This window comes from Hemicordylus capensis, chromosome 4 (assembly GCF_027244095.1).
Source record: "Hemicordylus capensis ecotype Gifberg chromosome 4, rHemCap1.1.pri, whole genome shotgun sequence".
Lineage (NCBI taxonomy): Eukaryota > Metazoa > Chordata > Lepidosauria > Squamata > Cordylidae > Hemicordylus > Hemicordylus capensis.
The window spans coordinates 258,931,354-258,956,312 of NC_069660.1; the positions used below are offsets into that span (position 1 = coordinate 258,931,354).

General features: G+C 40.1%; 1 protein-coding gene across 1 annotated transcript in view; it reads left to right on the forward strand.

Moving 5' to 3' along the window:
- Positions 1-5,806: 5,806 nt before the first annotated feature.
- Positions 5,807-24,959, forward strand: part of RP1 (RP1 axonemal microtubule associated) — a 339,664-nt gene continuing 320,511 nt past the window's right edge. Inside the window, exons 1-2 of the mRNA XM_053242771.1 lie at positions 5,807-6,460; positions 9,160-9,334. Coding sequence (XP_053098746.1) covers positions 5,816-6,460; positions 9,160-9,334 — 820 coding nt within the window. The 5' untranslated portion in view covers positions 5,807-5,815. The remainder of the gene's footprint in view (positions 6,461-9,159; positions 9,335-24,959) is intronic.

A 24,959-nucleotide genomic window follows, 5' to 3' on the forward strand; every position in this document is an offset into this window, starting at 1 on the left:
CACTTCTATGAATAGTTATTGGCAAAGTTATTAATCCCCATTGCTCTTCCGTTCTCCTCTAAACGATGTGGATATCTCATATCCCTGAGTGTTACTGTAGGGAAAAATAAAGCTTAGGGGATGTTCCCTTCCCACTGATGTCGTTCAGGGAACAAAAGTGCACCCAACTTCATGCTCCATCCTACACAGAAGTCACCCCACAGAACTAGCATGTGCTGCATACACTGAACATGATCTGCAGGCCTCACCCCTAGAAGGCAGGAATCAATAGAGACCAAAGGAATTTCTATATTGGCTGTTTGAATGCGGTATGGCTTTCCAATCTGTCACAGCACTGAATCTGGTTTGGAAATATTAACTAGTACTAAATCTTCCTTCCAGAACTCCTTTTCAGTACTTACAGCTCTTATTTAGGCTTTATTATAAAATTGGGCTAATTTCAATTTGTGTAATTACAGCACTGAAAACTAACTAGATGCTCCATGCAAAAGTAATTCCAGATCCTCAGCTGATAATCTTACAATGGGACTATCTGAATTAACTTCCTAGTGTAGAAGCACTCTGTAGATTAGTAATTCACTATAGATCTTGAGAGCAACAAGGGTAAATTCATACATAGGGTACGTGCTCAGTGACAGCAACTTCAAGTGATGACCTCCATGTGGCAGTGGAGATAAAACACCATAGACCGGAATTGCTATTAATATCAACAGATGCCATCTCAACTACAGTCCTTTAAGATGAAGGCATTTTGTGTTGAGTGACTGAGTGATGTACAATTAAGCCTTGTTTGGAATCTTTCTGCTCTTATTTGGAACTGAACGAGTGTGAACTCTGAAAAACCAGGACAATTTTCATTTTTAAAGCAGGTCAGAAACTGTATAATTGCACTCTCAAAACTCAGTCCATAAAACATTTCCCAAATGTTTTTTGCAAGGCTGAGGGATGCATATCAATAATGACTAGCCTTTCCACTTTGGGTTTAGCATCTGTATCTTGAGATGTTTGCATGGTGTGGAAGCATATTTTCAGTACTCAGGACAGCAGTTTATTTACATAGCTATGCAGTCACGTTTTTCGAAAACTGTCCTTTGAAATTTAAGTCTCTGTTCTCTACATTCATATTAGGCACCTAGCTATATGACCTGCATTTCAGAACAGCTGATAATCTGCAACATCTACGCGAATTAATGAGAGCTGTGGTGCTCTGTGTCCACAAGGCCACTTACAATTGGTGCCTGCTATTGGAAATGGACATTTAAGCTGGCAAATGTGAAGAACCATGGTCTATATGATGCAAGAGGAGTATGTGCATTTCCCTCCTAGTGATAAATTTACATGGGCTATATTGTATAAGGAGCTCACTTGCTCCACCTATTTAACAAAAAATGGGAAGGGGGAGTTTCAATTACTTTCCAAGTTTCATCTTCAGTGGTATGTCTTTTCAGATGTTGGCTTTAGCCCATTAAATACACAAATGTTTCCTATGTATAAATGATATCTAGGCATTTTCCTTCCAGGTCATTGTTCTGTTTTGTCCAGTATTATTTTGTACCTGAGCAAAATGTAGTGTTCCTCCTAGTTTTCCTAGATGTGATTGTGATAGTTTTTCTGTTGTGATTGTTATATGGAATTTGATTACAGAAGTCCCATGGGCACTGAATTTCTGTTTATCGAGCCATTAGTGATGCTGACAAAACTTTCAACCCATGTTCTAATCACTCTGTGAACTGGTGTATTTTCCTTCTCGATCTTCTTAGGTTCTTGCCATCTGTGCATTCCCCTGCCATGCTAGAACACAGTAAATGTAGTGAGAGTTTACTGAGAACATTTCAAAAGTAGTATTAAAACCCTGCCCCTACTTGTCTTGCATTACCTTACAATTTTGATTACAAAAAATATTGATTTGAGGAGGTTTTTTAAAAAAATTTCATGTTGACTGTGCACATGTTAACAGTGGTATGCCTGCTCATCTTTGTCTTCCGCTTTTTATTATGTGGGAGGAGAATTTCCTGCTTAAGCATTGGGTCTAAGAATAAGTAAGTGTGTGTGTGGTGGGGGGGGGGGGGGCAAAGCCCTTAGGTGGCATATATTGTGCTTCTATGATACTAAGTTGTTAAAAAACCAACAACCCACTAATTAGATTTCTCTATTTTTGCTGATGCTGTGAAGTGAAGACATTGACCTACAGAGGAAACTTAGAGGGCAATCCCTAAATAATACTGTAGCATCCTCAAATCATCTCAATGAGGCTTATAAGAGTATCCTACATTAAGTCCCATTGATATGAATGATGACTGCAGAGCAATCATGCTTATTATTAGTAGGAGAAGGAGAAGGAGAAGGAGAAGGAGGAGAAGAATTGGCTGACATCCAGGCCAGTGTTGTCCCAAAGCACCAGGATTTTCCAATGTGTAAGGGAAGGGTGTGATTTTCAGTCATCCTCCCTTTCCACTACAGTGCCTTTGCTTCCCCAAAATATATCCCTGAAGGTCTCTCAAACCTCAGGGACATGTTTTTGGGAGGCACAGGGGTCTGTAGGGGGAAGGGGAATTGTTGGAAATCACATCCCCCACTTGCCCAAGGAAAGCCCTGGCATGTCAGTGTCTGGATGCTAGGGATGTGCCCAAACCAGTTCTGCGCCTACTTAGGGAAGCACTGAACTGGCTCAGGCACCTGCATTCAAACCAGTCTGGAGGGGTGGTTACTGGATTCTTTAAAAAGCAGATGAGCAGGTCCTTATGTGCTCCTCTACTACCCCAGCGCTTTTCCGGGAGCAGCACCTGCTTTCCAAAATGCCACATTGCTCCCAGAAACCTGCATGTGGAATCAGCATGCACATGGCTGCCATGCATGTGTGGCAGCCACATACATGCCAACACCACACACAGGCTTCTGGTATCAGCACTGCAGCCACGTGCGGCCTTTTGGGAAGTGGGCACTGCACCCCGAGAAGCGGTGGGGCAGCAGCGGAGCAGGTAAGGACCTGAATCAAGAGTATAGTAAGGGGCCGAGGTGGATTTTTATGTCACGAATTGTATTTTTGTTATTGTATTAGTTGGTTATTGTATTATGTAGATTAATAAATGCATATTGATTGAGAGGTAAGGACCTGCTTACTGCATTTTAAAAGAACCAATCCTTGACCCACCCATGGCTGCCCAAGCCGGTTCAGGCAGATCCCTACTGGATGTTATTATTATTACAAATATTTAAATACCACTTTTCAACAAAAATGGTGTGTGTGTGTGTGTGTGTGTGTGTGTGTGTGAGAGAGAGAGAGAGAGAGAGAGAGAGAGAGAGAGAGAGAGAATTGTTGCCTGTCCCACAAGAGATCATAATTTAAACACACACACGGGACTCACACAAAAGCCACTGAAGAGGAGCTGTGCTAAGATGAACAGGGAGCATTAGTCTTCATCTGCTAAAATATAAGAGAAAGGTGCCTGTTTGTCCTTGTGGTAGCAAACATGAATTATCCCCTTTGCTAAAGTAGGGCCACCCTGGGAAGTGCACCTGCCTGCTTGCATGCAGAAGGTTCCAAGTTCCCTTCCTAGCATCTCCAAGACAGGGCTTGGAGAGACTCAAGCCTGCAACTCTGGAGAAGCCGCTGAGCTAGATGGACCAGTGGTCTGACTTGGTATATAGCAGCTTCCTGTGTTCCTATGTTCAGTTAAAAACGTTGGGTTGCTGGGGGTGGGGTTTGTTCAGTTATGATAGCTTTTCCAGTATTAAGGAACTGTAACTTTTAAAAAAGGTAACATATCATACTCTCTTGTTAACATCTCACTCTGACACATACATTGACAGTTCAAAGCTTCCAACACCACATTTACTTAGAAAGTGCATGGAGATCATTATGATTGATTTATATGTATTAAATGTATTTAATTTCAGGGGGAAATTCTGCAAATGAAAAATAGCATGTCTTTTACCATTTTTAAAGTTAAAAAAACCTACAAATAGTTATATGAAAGCACACAAACTTTAGGCTGTAATGAGAATGGCTTGGGCATGCTTAACATAAGAGAAATGCAGTCATCTTTCTCAAGAGGACAGGTATCAGGAAGTGCTCATGTATTCATGTTTTATGCAAGCCTACCACAACAAACACCAAAGCCACATAACAGACTTACTACTGGCAAATAGTCTTACAGGGAAGATAGCAGAAGCAGACGTTTTCATATTGACAGAGATATGTGCAAAACTGCTGGAAGAAAAGGGTGCACAACCTGTAAGAACCGAAGTGTTATAAGGGGGGACATTCAAAGTTCCATTAGTATACAGAGGGCTGGATATAGCATACCTTGATGGTTGTCACAGGCCCATGTCCACAATTCCTAGAATAAAACAGGCACAATGTTTTAGATTGCTGTTTTCCAATCACTGCATTTAGCAGTTTTGAGTTCTAGGAAACAACAATATCCCTCCACACAAACAGTAGCACTTTTCAGGAGGGAAATGTATTCTAGTGGTTTAGTGATGAATTCCCACAACCATAGTAAAGTTCACAGAGCCTACCAGCACTCAGAGAGACCACTCCCTCCTTTTGCCACAGTATGATCTGTAAGACCATTTATGTGCAAGGTTCTCTTGACCATTTATGTGCAAGGTTCAAAGGGCAAGGGCATATAGAGAGGCATGGTTAATATTTGCCTCACAAATGTGAAACTTAATCTGAAGTTTCATCAGAGTCAACCCCTGAGCCTTTTTTGGAAGCATCATAAAACCATTTTGTTCTTGCTGTCTTTAAACTGCTGAATCTATGAACTTATGTGGCTATTTAAATCTATTTTTGCAACAATAATCAATTGGTAAAATGGAGTGTGTAAAAGCATAAGCTATAAACTCCATGTCCAGTCCTTAGGTCAGCCGCAATATCTCATCCTCAGCCCCTACATCTACAATATGGAGGTAAATGAAGTGGTTGGAACATATCAGAAAAGTGCTGCACAAATATTAAGTATGATTATCTAGTGTATTCTGTTTTAACTAGATATATCTTGCCAATTCCATGCAGAATTTTTAATATCTTGTTATCCATCTTGAGTCCAAGAGGTAGGGTGGGCTGTAAATGAAATACTATAAATAAACTATTTTAAACTATATATTCCAGCTTTCATTTAAATGAAGATACTGCATATTATGTGGTTCCACAAAGAAATCTTATAATACATTTGGTCTTCATACTGTTGTCTGGATTTACTGAGGAGAAACCCTACTAGAATCAACAGAACCACACTGATATAAAATGGATGTACATGAGACCATGGACATAGTCCAGATAAAATTTATCCTGCACAAGTCCTATTAAAATGAAAGGGCACTATGCAGTTGCATGGGAGAGGACAACTTCCATCTGGATTTTTCTGCATTTTAATCTTGGACTAGTTGACTGGGTCACACTTGGACTTATTCCTCTATATGAATGTATCTGTGATAAAGAAAAAAGCAGTGTTGCCATTACATTCACTATTAAAACAAAACCCCATCTAATTACCATTCTGATGTGACAAAGTACCACCTGCTAAGTAAAAATGTTCTGTTGTACCAAAATGATAAGATATGTGAAAATACATTGGAGAATTGGGCACATATTTGTAAGTGAAGCTTTGTTAGCTTAATCCTGCCAGTCTTTTGTGGAATATAGAGATAACAGCTTGGACCTATTTCAGTCATTGATTTTTGGCAAGATTTACTGCCGCTGCTTTTGTTAGCATCTCCTTTGTGACTTTACAGAAATGAGGACTGCATTATTGCTATGATCACAAGAGAACATTTACTTCTGCTTCCTTATTTCCAGATTGTTGTCAAAATGAGTGAAACACCTTCAACCAACTATTCAATGATTCAGCCCCACATGTCAGAGAGTGAAGAGTCTCTGTCTGCGCGCCCCTTCAATGTCACTGAACCTGTTGTGGCCAAACGTATCTGCTTTTACAAAAGTGGAGACCCACAGTTTAATGGGGTCAAAATGGTTGTTAACAGCCGATCTTTCAAATCGTTTGATGCCTTGCTTGACAACCTGTCAAAAAGAGTACCACTGCCTTTTGGGGTGAGGAATATAACAACACCTCGAGGAATACACAGTGTCACTAATCTGGAAGACCTAGAAGATGGAAAGTCATACATTTGCTCCCAACAGAGGAGAATCAAGCCCATTAACCTGGAGACGGCCAGTAAAAAGCCATTGCCATGGCAGATCAGCAGGCCTATCAGTGCTCGTCGTAGGGCTATACAATTAGCTCGAGAGGGTGAAGGCGGAGTGTTCCAGCGAGGTGGACCTGTCAGAATAAGTACCCCTAAGAAGCTGCTTGTTTTTAAAAATGGCGATGTAAGAATCCGACGCACGATTGTCTTGGGGAAAAAGAACACACAAAACTTTGAGGCCCTTCTGGACCACATCAGTGAGTTAATGCAGTATCCAGTTGTGAAATTATATGCTACTGACGGCAGAAAGGTAAGAATACAAGAATGCTATATACTATGTCTGTCTGTCTGTCTCTATATATCTACACACACACACACACACACTTCTTGGGGCTGATTCACACACGACTGCAACATCATGTAATGATATCAAATGGGCCCTCACAAATGTAATAGCACTGATGGAATGTTCAGATCACCCCAAGCTTAATGCTTTTCCGTGGAATCACTTCACACTTTTAGCTGTCGGTCATCAGATGTACAATTGGCAGTAGTCTTGTGCAAAAGTGCAAGTGTGCAAATACTTGAGGTTGTGTGCTGGCACTTACATTGTTTCCAAAATAAGTTGCACTCCCAAAGTGTGGGTGCGCAACTTTAAATATCTGTGCACTTGCATAAGATTGCCAATGCTTCCTTAAAGACCCACACAGCAGTGCGGGCTGATCAAAAACCTCATGTGTCACACTGCACAATCCTGCATTGTCCCCCAAGCTGATATGAGGCCATTGGCTTCTTTTTCCAGGCCTAATTGTAGCTTGGCTATTAGCAGCCACTTTGTCTGCTTTGGGACAGAAATTTTCATTTGTGCTTCCCTGGGCAAACAGAACTCTGTTTGGATTAGGACCATGTAAGGGAGAAAGAGTTCTAGCACCCCTGATCCCACACCAGGGCCCCAAATCTGAATTCTCTCCCCCTCCTGCAGCTGCTGTTTACCAAATTAGAAACAAACGTGCCAGGGCAAACACACTATTAATGTAAGTTGTTTGGCCCTAGAGACATGGAGGCAGAATTGGTCTATAATGAAGAAGTAGATTTCTCTTTAATCATATCTTCCTGTTTCAGTTTGTACTCTTGCTTACTAAGAAGCTTTTCTAGGTCATCCACAGGAGTGGCCTCAATCTTGTCACCCATGTAGCCATATTCTAATCCCTTGAAGTACCATGCTATGTTTAGGTTGCTCATGAGTCACAGGTCTCACTCTCTCTGCCAAGAGCTTATTATGGTCCCCAAAGGAAGAATCACAATATCTCCTCTCCACCATATTGTTTCTTTAGTGCAGCAGCAGAGCACAAAAGCAGGTCTCTTGATGGACTGGTAACTGCTGGAGTCATCTCATAATAGTGTACAGCAAGGATTCACATTATAGTTACATTCGTGTTTGTGTGTAAAATGAAACACCAACATTTTTTTCAAGGAATAGTAGCGAATTGCTCAAAATTGCCCTTTCTCAAGGCTGCTTTTCATTTAAAAATAAATGTTGGGACTCCATTACATGCACACACATACATTCACTTGAATGTAACTGTAGTTTGTGTCTACTATGAGAAAGATAGGATGGGTGGTTTAACATGGAGAAAATCAAGCAGGAGAAAAGTTAAATCCCCCCCTGCTCTTCCATTTAAAATAACCTTTTAAAAATAGATAAAGGGAAAACATTACTTGCTCAGGCGTTCAGAGAGAATGCTACTGAACATGTTTACAGGCCTGGAAGACGGTAGGAAGTCCCATTCCCAACTCACCACTCACTCCATTTAAAGCGTGAATGCCCCTATTTCCATGATCAGTAGGCTGAGGCACCCCAGTCTCTCGATCATGTGAACAGGCACAATCACGCTTACAGAACGCTGTGCTAAGCATGATGAGCAGATCAGGAGAATGAGTGACTGGCTGGGGGTGGTACTTCTGCTTCCAGCCCTTTAAGTGGGTTTGGTAACATTCTCTCTCAGTGCTTAAATAGCTTACTTCATTATTCATAAATGCATGCACTTGCCCCATATTATTTTTTAATAGTTGAGATCCCACAGTTTTTGAAACATTCTACATAGCCAACATTCCACAGGTTTTGAAATTCAAAGAGTGATATACTTTGTCAATATCTGACGAAGGAAAAAGGCTTCGGAGAAAGATATATTAGGAAGCTATGCTCTGATCAAAGCCACATTGTTGCATACCTTGAGCTGCTCCTGACACATAGACTCCCCCCATTTACTTCAATGGAGTGGGCACAGAGGTTTTTTGTCAAGTGAACTGAGTGAGGAAATCCTTGTGGGTGTGGAAGATCCATGTATACTTAAGCGTTTCAATATCACAAAGAGTTTGTGTACAGTTTGCAACATATACATTCTCAGCTAAGGATGGCTCAGGTGTCTTTTTATTTTCTATCTGAATGGCCTGTAGTAATGTTGTAGTAAATAATGTTCTGAGAATCAAAATGAATATTTTACAGTTCACTCTCAAATTGAAATGGTCACAAAACTTTGATAATCTAGCCATGAAAAAGATAAATCATTTGTTTTTTGTTTATGACAGTAAATCTTCACATAAAATAACCTTGATAGCAAAATATCTTTCTTTACTATGTCAAATATTCTCCAAAGGTATCAGTTGCTCATAGAATCACTGGCTGGTTGCCCTAGTGCAAGGCTGTTGGGTGGGCTAGCTACTTGCACTATATCTGAAGCTTGTGTTCATGTTTGCACTAGCACAAAAAGATGTGTAATTTGTTTTGCAAGGAATGTTCGTATCACAGTACAAGAGCACAATTTTGAAAATCCCCGTAATTTATTCTAGCTATGTGGACATCCAGTGCTACTGCAAGTTTGTTCACTGCGCATGTGCCGTTTCGGTCAGGATGTTGGCCACGGCTTTTAATCCAACTCCTGTGTCATAAAATTCTGATTGATTTTCCTTTATCATTGTGAAGAGCCTGGTCTGTTTTTTATTTCACAGGTCCCCAGCCTTCAGGCTCTGATACTATGCTCTGGAGCTGTTGTGGCAGCAGGAAGAGAACCTTTCAAAGCAGGGAATTACGATCCGCATAGGTATTCATTGCCTGGTAAACTCCCAGGGGTCTCTAATCGTGTATACCCCAGAACAAATGCAGAAAAGTCAGAGGGCAGAAAAAGTAAGTTCCTTTAAGATTCTCAGTTTTTAAAAAACAACTTCCCTGTTTTTGTTGATTTACAAAAAGAAAAGGGAAAGTGACATTAACAGCTCTAAAAATAATATACAGAACTTCTAGCCAGACACTCACAAGAGAGAAAAGGGAGAGAACCTGCAAGGATGTAGTAAAGATGTAGAAGAATGTATAAAAGAAATTAGAGAGAACTTTAAGCACTAGGGACTTAGTCCTTGCCACTATTCTTTTGATGGACTTCATGCATTTTTTATTATATTTTCATTTGAGATCATAAGAAGAATTCAAAAACCATATTATTGATTAATAACTCTTCATTTTAAGTTCAGATGGTATATGCTTCCTCTCAAGCTTGAGTACTTTTAGATATATAGAAGCAATAAAGTTACAGTTAGAGTGTATTTACAGTGCTCAGTACATGTCATCCTTTGTCACTATAACATTGTGATGAAAATTTACCCATGACTTGAATCTAGACAACAAATGTAATATTCCCTGCTTGTAAAACTGTATCTGTGCAAAAGTACCATCCTTACCTTATTTCAACTCTTATCTCAGCAAATGACTGCCCTGATCTTGACATAACTTTCATTAGATACATGTTTTTTTGGGTTTCTCTTTTATCCAAGACACACACAATTGAAAACTGCAGGGGTTAGGAGGAAATTTCTAGATTACACTGAATCAAAACTATCTTTGGTCTCTCAGGTTGAGGCAATGCGTTTTTTATCAGCTTCGGTTGATATGTCATTTGTGCCCATTTCTGGAGGAAATGGCTTAAAACAGTGGTACATATGCTGGTAACCTCCAGGCTTGACTACTGTAATGCTCAATACTTCTCTCCAGACCTTTTTATTGCATAAATTAAAAGGAAAAAACTGCAACAAAGAACATATGTTTCAACGTACATAAGTCAGCTTCAGTGTTCTAGAATGCTCTCTATGAGGGGCTGCCTCTGTATGTTGTCCAGAAACTACAGTTGGTGCAGAATGGTACACATTCTGCACCAACTGCAGAATGTTGGTGCAGAATGGTACTACAGTTGGTACAGTTGGTGCAGAAACTACAGTTGGTGCAGAAAGCCCTCACTGGTCTCTGGGATAACCCGAAGATACCATACAGCACCTATCTTAAAGGAACTGCACTGGCTGCCGATAAGTTTCCAAGAGAAATACAAAGTGCTGGCTATATAAAGCCCTCACTGGCTGGTACTTAAGTGAGTACCTGCTCCATCATGAACCTTCCCACCTATTAAGATCTTCTGGAGAGGTCCGTTTACAGTTGCCGCTGGCTCGTTTGGTGGTGACTCAGGACCGGGCCTTCTCTGTGGCTGCCCTGGGGCTCTGGAATGCACTCCCTGTTAAAATCAGCATTTTGTCCATCTCTGATAGTTGTTTTTTTGAAAAAGACCCCTAAGATGCACCTGTTTTATCCGGCTTTTAGTTAATTTTAATTGATTTTATATCATAATGGTTTCAATCAATCTATCCTGTTTTTATATTGTGTTTTAACTTATCCACCTGGGGATGCACGTGTCAGGTGGTATAGAATTGTGATAGATAAACCAACAAACAAATTGTAATAAGCAAATAAATAAGCCATCCAGGTTTCCACTAGCCTTCATAGGACATATTTTCTCCCTTTTCAATGTGTGATATGTCTGTATCCTGCGACTTACAACTGATCAACATATATCTGCATTCTAACCTTGAACATCCTAGCTGTAGGATTAAATAAACAACATTTATTAGTGTATGTCCAGTGCTTTGCTTCTATAGATATTACACTTAGGCATTCTGATAGGAAAGATTCCAGAGGATCAGAAGGGAATTGAGTTGTTCTGAGCAGCCATCTTCCCACTTGCTTTGGATCATATTTGCAGGCTCTGTATTCCCCTACTGAGGTGCACGGATGGTTATGAAACACAGGGCTTTCTCAGTAGTGTCACCTAGATTTTTGAAATTCCTCCAGTGGGAGACTTGTCTGAGTTTCACTAATGGGTTGCAGATGGCAAGTTAAAACTGTGCCATTTTGGAGAGTATTTGGGAGAGCAGGCAATTAATTGTAGGATTTCTATGCTTATTCAATGTCATGGTTCTATTGCTGTGGGACTGTGATTCTGCCTGTATATGTGTTATTTTTATATTGATATTAAGCTGCCTGGCAAATACTTTTGGATGGAAAGGCTAGATCTATAGATATTTTAAATATATAAAAAATTCATTAGAATGTATGGAACATACTAGCAGTGGTTTATTTATTTATTTATTTATTATTAAAATATCTTTATACCACCCAAAACTTACATCTCTGGGCGGTTTACAACAGGATAAAAACAAAGTAAAACATTCGTTAAGACAAAAATGGGGAGGGGGGAAACACACACATTACAACAATTTAAAAATTTTAAAATAATATTTTAAAACAGCATTAAAACCATTAAAACAACATTAATTAAAAGCCTGGGTGAAGAGATGTGTTTTTAAAGACTTTTTAAAAGCTGTCAGAGATGGGGAGGCTCTTATTTCATTAGGGAGCGCATTCCAAAGCCTCAGGGCAGCAGCGGAGAAGGCCCGTCCCTGAGTGGCCACCAGATGAGCCGGTGGCAGCTGCAGACGGACCTCTCTAGCAGATCTCAGTGGGCGGCGGGGTTCATACCGAAGAAGGTGTTCCCTTAAATACCCAGGGCCCAAACTGTTTAGGGCTTTATAGGTTATAACCAGCACCTTGTATTTTGCCCAGAAACACATCGGCAGCCAGTGTAGCTCCTTCAATACAGGAGTTATATGGTCTCTCTGAGATGACCCAGAGACCAGCCTGGCTGCCGCATTCTGGACCAGCTGTAGTTTCCGGACTACGTACAAGGGCAGCCCCACATAGAGCACATTACAGTAATCCAGTCTGGAGGTTACCAGCAGATGTACCACTGTTTTGAGGTTGTTCACCTCAAGAAACAGACGCAGCTGGCATATCAGCTGAAGCTGATAGAAGGCACTTCTGGCCACCGCCTCAACCTGGGGCACCAGGGAGAGGCTCGGATCCAGAAGCACCCCTAGACTGCGTACCTGTTCCTTCTGGGGAAGTGTGACCCCAACCAGAACAGGCAGATCAAAATCATCTCTCGAGTTCTGACCCCGCACAATGAGTACCTCCGTCTTAGCCGGATTCAGTCTCAGTTTGTTATCCCTCATCCAGCCCATCACCGACTCCAGGCAGGCATTTGGGGAGGTTATGCACTCTCCCGTTGATGCTGAAATGGAGAAACAGATTTGGGTGTCAGCATACTGATAGCACCCTGCACCAAATCTCCTGATGATCTCTCCCAGCGGCTTCATGTAGATATTAAACAACATTGGAGACAATATGGAGCCCTGGGGAACACCATACCAAATTTCAGATTCTGAAGAACAGCAGTCTCCAAGGGACACCATCTGGAACCTGCCCAAGAAGTAGTAGCGCAACCACTGCAAAGCAGTGCCTCCAACTCCCAACCCCCTCAGACGCTCCAGAAGGATACTATGGTCGATAGTATCAAAAGCCGCCTAGAGGTCCAGAAGGACCAACAGAGTCACACTTCCTCTGTCACTTGACAATTGGAGATCATCCATCAGGCTGACCAAGGCAGTCTCCACCCCATAGCTAGCCCGAAATCTAGTTTGAAATGGGTCAAGATAATCAGTTTCATCCAAGACTGTCTGGAGCTGGGAGGCTGCCACTTGCCCAGCCACGGAAGGTTAGAGACAGGCCTGTAGTTCAAGTCTGAGGAATCCAGGGTAGGCTTCTTCAGAAATGGTCTAATAATTTCCTCCTTAAGACAAGGAGGCATCCTACCTTCCCTCAGAGATGCATTTATAATCTCTACCAGGCCTTCTACAACAACCCCCCTGCCATATAATATAAGCCATGTCGGACAAGGGTCAAGAGAACAGGTGGTAGGCCGCACCATTCCAATCAGCTTGTCCACATCCTCAGGAGTCACAAACTGGAACTGATCTAACCTAATCACACAAGGGGAGTCATTGGACACCTCCACATCAGACACCGAGGTAATTGTAGAGACGGAGTCTAAGTCGGAGTCTAAGTTGGTTGACATCCTAACAAAGTGGGCACACTTCGAGGGACTGCAGGGACACGTTGGGAGCCTTTGTGCCTTGGTGCAGTTTCCCTCTGCATGCCCATTGTTGTGCCAGAGCCCTTAGAATCCAGAGTGCTCCACAAGATCAGAAACACATCTTGTCAGTGGCTATAACCTAGTATGAGTGGAGTTCCATTAAAAAGCAAAGTATTAACATAATTCCAAACTTTGAAAGGATACAGATGCCACCCCCACCCCCCACCAGAAGTGTTAAAAAGAAATGTCAACATAAATGAGAGTCTGATCACTTACTGGTAATGTTATATGTATTTTTCAAATCTTGATCCTACCCCCCAAATGCAATTTTGTTTGTCTATTTCTATACTGACAATTCTCTCTGTTTGTGTTTCTTTCTCTTTTCTCTTTGCTGCCTGTCTGCTGCTTGTGACTCTGGATGGTTATATATCATTATTGTCTTCTGCACTTTTCACCTCATCATATCATATGGGATATTTTCAATAAATTGCTTGAAAGCGAGTGTACAGGTAGACTCAAGCTCCAGATCACAGATTTTCTCTGCTTCTGCTTCTTCTAAAGGCTACAGTAACGATAACAACTCAGATTTTTCTTATGTACCCGAGAATGACATGGGCGTAACGGAAAATCATTCACACGTTGGTGAAGATTTATTTGTGGTGCCTCCTGAGGATGACGTTGAGAAGTCTGTTCATCTTAATCAAGATGGCAGTATGACAGTTGAAATGCGAGTCCGATTCAAGATAAAAGAAGAGGAAACCATCAAATGGACAACTACTGTTAGCCGAGCAGGACTTTCTGGTGATAGCAATGCTAATATTGGCACCTCTGCAACAGTTGAAGAAGATGAGTCATCAGAATTAAATGCTTTGACATGTACAAACAACGGAGAGGACTTCAACGGTGCTGAAGGTGATGTCGCATTGCAGCAGATCTGCACTGAAGTGACTGATCAAAACTCTGCTAGTGGAATGGAATCTAGCAATTATGACATCTGGCAGAGTCCTATGAACATAGATTTAAGCCAGGCAGATAATGATAATGTCAAGCCTTGTTTTTATAGACCTCCTACTCCTGGGCCTAGAAGAGTCAGAAAAAAGAAAGCATTGGTTCAAAGTGTAACTGTGGTCTCAGACACAGCAGTAAAAAAAAAGATGGTGGGGCAATTTTCTTACAGTGAAGAAATGGACAATGGTGAAACCAAATCTGAATATTGTGTGGTCACTCATGCTAGTAGCAAAACAACAAGTGTTACCAGTCCCAAATGTAGTGAAATATGTAACAATAATGCACTGAAACAATCTTTGGAAGACCAAACAGAGGAAGAAATGTTGAGCAGAGTAGATCACAAAGCCAGAATGGATGGCAATTCATTAGAACTGTCTAATGGGGATGGCTTATTCCAGAATGTATTTGAAAAATCAGTTGTAAAGGAAGGTTTACATGACAGTTTAACATCCAGTTCTCATATCAGTCATGCAGAATCCTCTCCAAGGAAGTGCCATCTGGGACAGGTTTTGGCTAATCAAAGTGCTACAACAGCAAGCTCCTTCAACAGCCATTCAAAATGGTCTCAGTCAAAAAGTGAGGAGATTATATGCAACCATTGTAAAGTATTACATTCTTCTCAGGCTTTCATACACCCACCTCCTGCTGAAAGTAACAATACGGCACTTCAGTGTGCTCAAATGACTCCTACTAACAATACGGCACTTCAGTGTGCTCAAATGACTCCTACAGTATCAAATTCCAATTTTATCACTGCCAAGAATGGTCGTGCTGAATGTGTTACACCAACACATCTCTCTGATGCAAGCCAAGCTGCATCTTCTAAAAGCAAGAAGAAAAAGAAGAAAAAGAAAAGAAAATCTTCTTCAGATAACAATGAGCAAGATCTGAGTTCTCAGCAGAACCTGAATGAAATATCAGTGGAAGGAACTGTTGAGAATGAAATAAAGACTTGCAAAATGCATACCACAAGGGACAGTACACAGCATTCTTCCACCCAAATCACAATTCATAAAGAAGTATTGGAATTTCCTGTTGGCAACTCAGATGGCTCAAATAAAAATGTAGGCACCAAAGAAGATGTATCTAGGCAGGTTTCAATGACTCCCCAGCAAAAATTTGGACCCAATCTAAAACAAAATCTAAATAGACAGTTGCCCAAGATAAAATCCAAACCAGACAAAAAACTTAATTTGCTGCCATCTGCCAAACTGGAAGGTCAGCTATTGATTGAAGGTTCTTCAAAAAATGAAATTGAAAGGATGAAAAAAGATGCATGTGACCCCACCAGTTTAACAGTGGAAACATCAGCTCATCTAGCTTCACTGAAGTCATTGACTGAAACAGAAAGTGGTAATAAGGCAGAAGCAGAAAAGGGAAAGAAGTCGCACAAGTCTTCAACAAAACAGAAAAAGACAAAAAAGAATAAAAAAATGGAAAGTGCTCAAATTACTAAAGTCAATGTGTCAGATGAGACCAAAACACTGAATGATTTCAGTCACGCAGACTTTACAAACGAGCTTACAGAACATTATCTTGAAAACTACGTCCAAAGCTGGTTGCAGAACGTATTTCCAAATGCTGAAACACGAGCAAAGCGTTTAGCTCCTTTACATTCAAATGACAGAAAAATGAATCAGTTATCTGTTAAGTCCTTTTCAGATAAAGAAAGACTAGGGAAGAATGTACACCTAACAGGGAACAATAAAATTAGTGAAGGTAAACTATCCAATAGAACACTAAATCATTTTGCTGAAATAGAAGCTGTTGAAGCATCAGTTAAAGAGCTGTCTGAAAGACACAGCTGCTTGACAGATGCTGAAGAAAGCTTTATAGAGGAAGCCAAGTACTTATTACAATCGGATATGCAGAACAATACAAAACTATCTATGTGTAATATAATACATGAAAATGACAGAAATAAAATTCAGTCAGAAATTGATAATCCAAACTTAAGTGATTATCAAAAGTGCAGTTCTGAGGTTGCGACCCAAGTAGATCCCAAAGCCATCACTAATATTTTTGGAACTGATGCACAGATGGATTGTGTGAGTAGTCTACTGCTGCATCAACTGAAATCAGCAAGGCTCAAAGTTGAAAATAATCCTACCGAGTGCACAGAAAAATCAAGTTGCCTGACAGACATTTCTTCTCCTGCACTTATTGGATCTTCTAAGCTCCTCCTAGCCTGGCTCCTTCTACTCAACCTCAAAGAAAGTTTGTCCAGTATGTGTAAAGATGACATGGTACAGACAACCTGTAATTCTGAAATATATTTGCTATTGCAGTATTTGAAACAAGTTGCGGTCAAAGAAGAAGCTGAAGACTTGAAGGCTGCAGTCTCAAATCTGCAGAAGTGCACAGGAAACAATTTAGTATTTTCCGTGATGCCAATAGAAAAACAGGAGCTTGCATACTGCCAAGAAAATGCTTCTCGGGTTGAAATTAAAAATACCCCAGACTTTGAAGAACAGGAAAAACCAAACAAGATTCCTAACAATAGCTTGAATTCGAAAGAAATTACAGATGCAAACAAGTTGCCTGATGCGTTAGAGAGCTCTAGTGAGGAACAGAACTGCAGTATGCCCACAGAGAAATCAAACCTAATTGATTTAAATAGTCACAGTGCACTGCAGAATCCAAGTTGTGCTCATGATAAATCAAATAACTGTGGCTTGGATTCAGTGGAGGAGCTACCCAAAGAAAATGAAGACCTTTCATTGCAAGAATCTCAGGAAAGAAATACAGATACATCATTTAATAATGAAGAATCGGGAATTTCAGAAGAACCTAACTCAACCATTCACAGCGTAACCTCTAATGATAAAGACCATACTTTTGATCTGGAAACTTCTGAATTGGATGATAAGGAATTAAAGAGCACAGAAAAGGAAAGATGTGCAGAGTCACTGTGGGGAAAAGAAAACTCAAGTGGACATTTTACTTCAGCTTCTGAGATTGCTACAAATTGTGATAGGGAAGAAAATTCTGTTCAGGAAGACCTGGAGGAAGACGGTACTTGTGAAGAAACTTCAGGGCAATTATCACCATCACCATTATCTTTTTGTTATGAATCTAAGCAAATTCCTGTGGACACATGTGAAAAAGAACCAATATCCAGAGTAAAACTGATAGTTAAGGAACTTGAATATGGCTCATATTCAAATTCTTCTGAATTAAAAAAATGCTTAAAGAGCCCTGTCACTTCTGATTTGTCAGATTATCGGCCAGAGACAGATGACAGTGATTACAACTGTAGGTCTTCCAGTGACTTGACTAATGAAAGTGCAGAGGAAGCAAGGTATGAGAGAGAATACAATACAGGGTATGTGAAAAGAACTATTGAGCGACTTTATGGTAAAGCAGAAGCTTCGCTTTGGCCCACTTCTAAGCCTGGCCCTCCATACATGGCTCAATTGTTACAAAAAGATGCAGAAGAATCCTTTCATACAGTAATGGAAGAAGCTCCTTCCTTGTGTCAAGCATATAACATCTGGTCTAATGAAAAAGTGTCTTCCCTAGCTCCACATGCAATCCCAGAAGATATAAGCAGCAATGCAGAGGGAAACGAAAAATCTACATTGCCAGCACCACAATTCAGTCTTAATGGTGAAGAAGCTTATTATATTGATGAATACACAAACCAACATTGTCAGCCTAGGACAAACATTGATGAAGTGGGGGGAGTATTGATTGATAAAGGGAAATGGCTTCTTAAGGAAAACCATTTAATAAGAAGGTCACCTCCTGAGAACTCTGGAATGTATGGGAACATAGACACAACGTCAGCCGACACAGTGTTTGACAATCATAGTGATGACATTCCATATTCGCATTTTGGGAATTTGGATCCGCAGCCTCCACTCAAAGAAATATCATCTTCCGAACTTGAAGACATGGTGAAACCTTGTGATAATCAATGCAACTACTTCAACATGCCCCATAACAGTGATTCGGAGCCCTTCCCTGATGCGTTGAGTTTAAAAAGCAAAAACAGCCAGTATGGTAGTAGTTTGCATTTTGAAGCAACGAGGAAAATATGCACCACTTCAACACCACAGAGTACAGAGGTTAACTCAAATTTCCCAGCATTTGCATCTGTAGAATTTAGATTACCTGACAATAAGGTGCATCCAGAACAGCCTTCTCATGACGAGCCTGTTCAGAGCCAGCCAACTAGCAATGCTAATTCAAACAGGAATAATCTTGAGGATCAAGATTCTTTGGATAAACTTCATGCTATTTGTGGACAACATTGTCCTATACTTACAGCCATAATACAACCAACTAATGAGGAGATCAGAGGATGTGTTTACCGAAAAGCCTCTGATATTGAGAACCAAGTGGGGCTACATTTATTGATGAATACCCCACATTTGTTGTGGCAAGGCAAAAATGTAATTAGACTTGACAAAAGCCATGCAGGCCTTAAAAAAAGCTGTTGCATTAATAAGATTGCAAATAATATTTTTAACAGACTTTATGCTGACAATACCTTAGACTTCATGTATGGCGATAATTCTAGGTTACTCATGTCAGCGGCACTGAAAGAATATCAAGGTTTAAAGAAATTACATGCCAGAGAAGATATGGATGTAAATGCACGGGAGATCAACAATCATGATAATAATACAACAAAGGGAGCAGTGAATGAGATAGCTGCAGGACAGAATAATAACTTATCTGTATTCCAGAGCTCAAGAGGCAATGTAAATCAAATTGTGGGAGAGAGAAATTCTGCTTCATTTACAGAAATAACAGAAGGTTGTAGAAGTGAAGATTTTTACCATCATGGGACTTCTTTAAATAACATTGACTGGAAAGTAACAGTGATAAATTTGGAAGATAACAATGCCCTTGGTATCAAAGAAGAAACGCTATCATATGTAATAGAAGATAAAAGTGGCAATGACCACTTAGACTCCTAAAAGTTACTTGGAATCCTACAGCATTATATATACATTTTAAAATGCAAAACTGAGGGTAATGAGGCTGACTTACTCCCCACCTTCAAGAATATATACACTCAGTCACTGCACCTCTTTTTAATTAATATTGCTTAAACTTAATACATATTTCTATAAACATTTTTGATCATTTTTCTTTCTTATTGCTTCGTATTTTTCTTATCAAATTCTGAATAAAAATACACCTAATTTTTATTCAGGGAAGTCAGCCTATATTAGTTAGAAGGAAGATTTATTACTGACTGTGTGTAAAATAAACCTTATTTCAAGAGAAGGTGAAATTAAGGTGGCAGTATTACATAACTACATGGAGATGAAGTGGAGAGAAAGAATTGTGATGGGAGGCAAAAACTGCTGTTCAGGTGTTGATTGAAAATAAAAGAGCACCAACAATAGTTGTGTTGAATTATGTATAGATTTTAGAATGAAGCAACAACCATTTGTATTCACAAAAGACCAAACTGAGAGGAAAAGAAGATAAAAGAGGAAAAACATACACATAAAGCCGTCTTCTGGAACATGATTCTCCATTAACATCTCCATTAATGTCTTCCATTATTGCTGAATAATGGTAACAACTTAAAAACCTGACCTTTAAAAAAAAATTTAAATGCATGCTCTGTGTTTTATCAACACAAAGGACTTTGTAACTTCATAACTTCCATGACTACCTCAGTTCCTTAAGTATTGGTTGCTCATTTCCTATGGCCTCCATGCCAGACTAGGTGAAGATACAGCCACTTTGTCATGCTACAGACAAGATCCGTGCTCATTCTCTGATAACTAAATGCCCGATCCATGTTTATTATTAGTAAACCTGGTCAAGTACCTGCTATGGAGATCATCCTAGCTTTATTTTCCTAGGTATGGATTATATTAATACCATTCAATATATTGTATCAGTTATCTAAATTGCAAATGCAATTACTTTAGATACAAATACTATTGAACAATTATGAATATTTAAAAATGTAAAATAATCATATTTTATAATTATGTGTACAGTATAATGTTTTTGAAAGCTTCTAGAGCATTTTTAATTTATCATTTATTTTGTATATATACTTTAACAAGATAGAACTGGAAAAAGAATAGAGTGGTCGGCATTCGGACTAACAATGTGCTTTGCAACCAACAAAGTTACGCTAGTACAAGACAGTCATGTAGCTGTGTGAAGTCACTGCGATGTTCGAAGTTGTGCATTCACTAGTGCACAAAAGTGCCCTGCAAAATATATGAGGAAGACATTTCACAGCAGGAGGTGTACCACCTTGTTGTGGAAGTGCAAACATGCTTGCACTAATGCAAGACTAGCTGGAATAGTAGCTCCTGATGTAGCACATCTAATGCAACATCTTTGTGCCAGAGCAGGGGGTCCCAACCTGTGGTACTCCAGACATTGCTGAACTTTGACTCCCATCATCCCTAGCCACAACAAATTGTACGTGGGGATGATGGGAGTTGTAGTTTATTTATTTATTATTTATTTTTACATTTATATCAGTTCAGCAACATCTGGAGTACCAGAGGTTGGAAACCTCTGTGCTAGGGCAACATCTTTATGCAAATAGAGCTTTAGTCTGGAGGTTGGCCACTGTGTACTGAAAATGACAATACTGAATATTGTAGTTATGCCAGATTCCTAAATATCATCTCAATACTTTACAGTTGTATTCTTGTATGCTGCGTACCTTAGAAAACAACACAGAGACATGTTGATAGGAAAGGCTAACACTAGTTGGAGCGTTCAGTGTCTCTGGTTCCATTTATGCATAAAGCCAAAGCGCACCCCTAGATTTCCTATCTTAAGTGCCCTCTGTCTTAATGATTCAGTTTAAAGTCTGAGATGGGCTAGTTTGCTTAGGCTGCTCTAGAATACGGGCTAGAATAAAGGAATATGATCCACTGTAAATGTTGCATATATGTAGTTTTAGACGAGACATTCTTTATAGATGTAGCTAACTTAAAAGATGTTTTCAGAAGGTCAATGGCAGCTATGTTTTTTTCATAAATACTTCACAGTTTTAAATTGTCTTAAAGCAATATTATCACTACGCATATCTATGTTCTATATATCTATGTTATGAACAATAAAATACCATGCTAAAATAACATTATTGCATTATTGGAGAATCAAACTGAGACAAAACTTGAAGATAACTTATTCTTAATTGAAGATTGAATAATCAAACTGGAGAAAAACTAAAGAATGGATAATAAAACTGAAGATCACTGTGTTCCCCAACTATGATTTAAATCAGCATAATGGATGAGAACACCAGCCTTGGCGGCATTGCAGATATATTAGGGAGCTTCATGAGCATCAGCCAAATATTAAGAGACGCTAGTCTGTAAAACATTTTTAATAACTTTTCCTCATTGGTTCTCACAACCATCCTAGAATTAGGGCATATATATTAACATTTTATGGATGGACAACTGAGTCTGAGAGAGTGTCCTGTCCAGGAGGCCTCCTAGAGGGTTCAGGACATGTATTTTGACCTCATATCTTCCCAGTCCAGGTCCAACATAATGTCCACTAGGCTTCACTGGCAATTTATCAGTAGAATAATGCTGTGTCAATGTGAATAATCATCACTGTGAATAAATTTATTGGTATGTAGTTGTTTGTGAAATCTTTATTGTGTTGGTGATCTAGGTGAGGTGGTGCTATCTAGTTGGGGCAGTGCGAAAACAAACCCACACAATTATTTTCATGACTAGCTCCACTGAAAAATAAAGGGATTAAAACATTATTAAAATGGAGTAAACATTATTACAATGAATGCAATTTCATACATCAGCCACTCCACCTGTTTGCATCACAGATTATGGTGACTTCTCTGAGGTGGTTGTATAGTTGTTGAAACTCAGCAATGGCAAGAGCTAAACATCAACACTTCTGCATAGAACTTCATTTGGGACTATTAAGGCACAACAGACAAGAACAAAAAAATCTCGATCTTGTTGTCAAGTTGAGATCCTGTTCGCAGCAGAGGTTCCTAGAGCAATTATTGCAGCAATGTATGAATAGGAAGCAAGTCAACATAATCCTATTGGGGCCATATTAGGAGAATTGCTTCAGCATGGTGCTTACAAAGATTGCCAGATGCAAATAATCCTTGTCAATGGCTCAGTTAAAAATCGTTAAAGGAAAAACTATAATATTGTTCTATCACAGCATATAATCTTTTGATGTTGTGCTCAGTCAGGAGAATCCTAATTAAGTAATTATATTCCTGAACAAGAGGAAAGGCACATCAGACAGGCTGTGGAGACACTCAGGACAAACATTAAGATAGAATGCATATGGATGAACTATTGCTGTATAATGACTGACATACCTGATTACATCATCACCATGAGGTTATACTCAGGGAAGAGAACTGGAGTCTCTAGCTCACATCCTGACTAATGAAGTGCACAACTTTTAAAGTGGTGATTCTTTTATATTTAGCAAGGGGAGAGCAACTAGCACTATCCAGCCCCAACACAGCATCCCTCCAGTGGCTGTTGCTGGTGTCTACCTTATGTTTCTTTTTAGATTGTGAGTGCTTTGGGGACAGAAGACCATCTTGTTTATGTATTATTTATTTTTCTGTGTAAACCATTTTGAGAACTTTGGATGAAGAGCAGTATAGAAATATCCCTAATAGTAGTAGTAGTAGTAGTAGTAGTAGCAATAGCACTTACTTACATTTATATACCGCTCTATAGCCAGAGCTCTCTAAGCGGTTTACAATGATTTAGCATATTGCCCCCAACATTCTGGGTACTCATTTTACCGACCTCTGAAGGATGGAAGGCTGAGTCAACCTTGAGCCCCTGGTCAGGATCGAACTTGCAACCTTCTGGTTACAGGGCAGCAGTTTTACCACTGCGCCACCAGGGGCTCTAGTAGTAGTAGTAGTAGTAGTAGTTTGGAGCACTGCCCATACTCTGTATGACTGGAAACATGTCGCTGACCTTCAGCCACATGTTTCTGACCTTACAGAGTACTTCTGGAGTGGAGACACCACTTTATTATTGATTTTACATTTATATCCTGTTCTTCCTCCAAGGAGCCCAGAGCAGTGTACGTGGTTATGTTTATCCTCATGACAACCCTGTGAGGTAGGTTAGGCTGAGAGATAAGCAGCAGGCCCAGTCACCAAGTGAGTTTTATGGCTGAGTGGGGATTTGAACTTAGGTCTCCCCAGTCCTAGTCTGTAACTTTAACCGCTACACCTCACTGGTTCACTTTGAACTCTTAAGGGCTCTTGCGCAAGAGTGTGCATGCAGGTGGACTGGAGGAGTTATGCAAGGGCTTCCAGTGTGTTCCTGCAGTCCCTCGAAGCGGGTGTGATTTGTTTCTCAGGAGGTCAGACTGAATGATTCCTTCAGAGATAGTGGATAGTGGAGAAAAACAAGGGACTGTGGTACCATTGTGAAGTCTCGAATTCTGCAGAGAAACATTGACATGGGTTAATTCAATTATTCTGAGGTCCAGATAGTCAACACTTAGGTTCCAGAGACATCAGTGAGGTACCTTCCTGTGCATGGAGCAAAGCAGCATGCTTTAACCATAGATCGATGGATGCCCAACCAGCACTCATATATCTGTGACCAATTCCCCTCCCCAGAGAGATGATTGAATGGTGTGTAAGTACACTTTCTCTCGAGTTACAGATACCATGACTCCCTTGTTATTGCCTTATTTATATTATCCCATGATGACACAGCTTAGGGTCCCAAACAAGTAATTATTTTCAAGTGCTAAGACCCAAGGGTGGGCAAGTATCTTGGGTGATGTGCAACATCAGGTAGGCTGAATGCTGAAGTGACAGTGTGGTGGCTTCCCTCAGTGACATTACCAGGGGCAGATCTAATCTGTGGTCAAAGTGGACAGCGCTCACCTTAAATTTCTCAGTCAGCCATGTTGTCTCTGTCTCCATTTTGTGTGCCTTCTGCCCCGCGATGTGGTTCCCTGCTGCTCTTGCCTGCTACTGCTTTAAGAGTTATGAGGGTGGGCGATGGTAACACAGAACAAATAAAAATCCCCAGATCTTTAAAAATTAATATTAATAAGGCAGGAGCCAATAAACATGCTCACTGGTTTTTGCAAAGTGGGTGGTCCTAGGGCTGCCCTCCATCCCAATCAGAGTGGGACTAGTCTGATCGACTCCTTAGGCTGCCAATCAGCATGAGGAAGTCTTTTTCTTTTAGCTATTCAGGATAATCCAATCACCATTTTGGTTAGAAAGCTGGCAGGCAGACTGTTGGTAAGTCTGATCTTTTGCTGGCTTCTTTGTGTTTTTTTGGAGGGGAGGAATGAAACCTCTGCTTTCTCTCTCTTGCTCTCCGATATAATCTGTATTCAAAGCATTATGGCCCATTCCAAAATGGCATTCTATACAAAACTTTAGAAGGAACAGCAAACTGTAAGACTGGACTAATTAGATTAGAAACTGGCATAAGAAGCCAGAAAGTTATTTTATTGCATATGCATGGATTTCTGAGTCCAATCTGCTTTTCAAATAATTGCAAA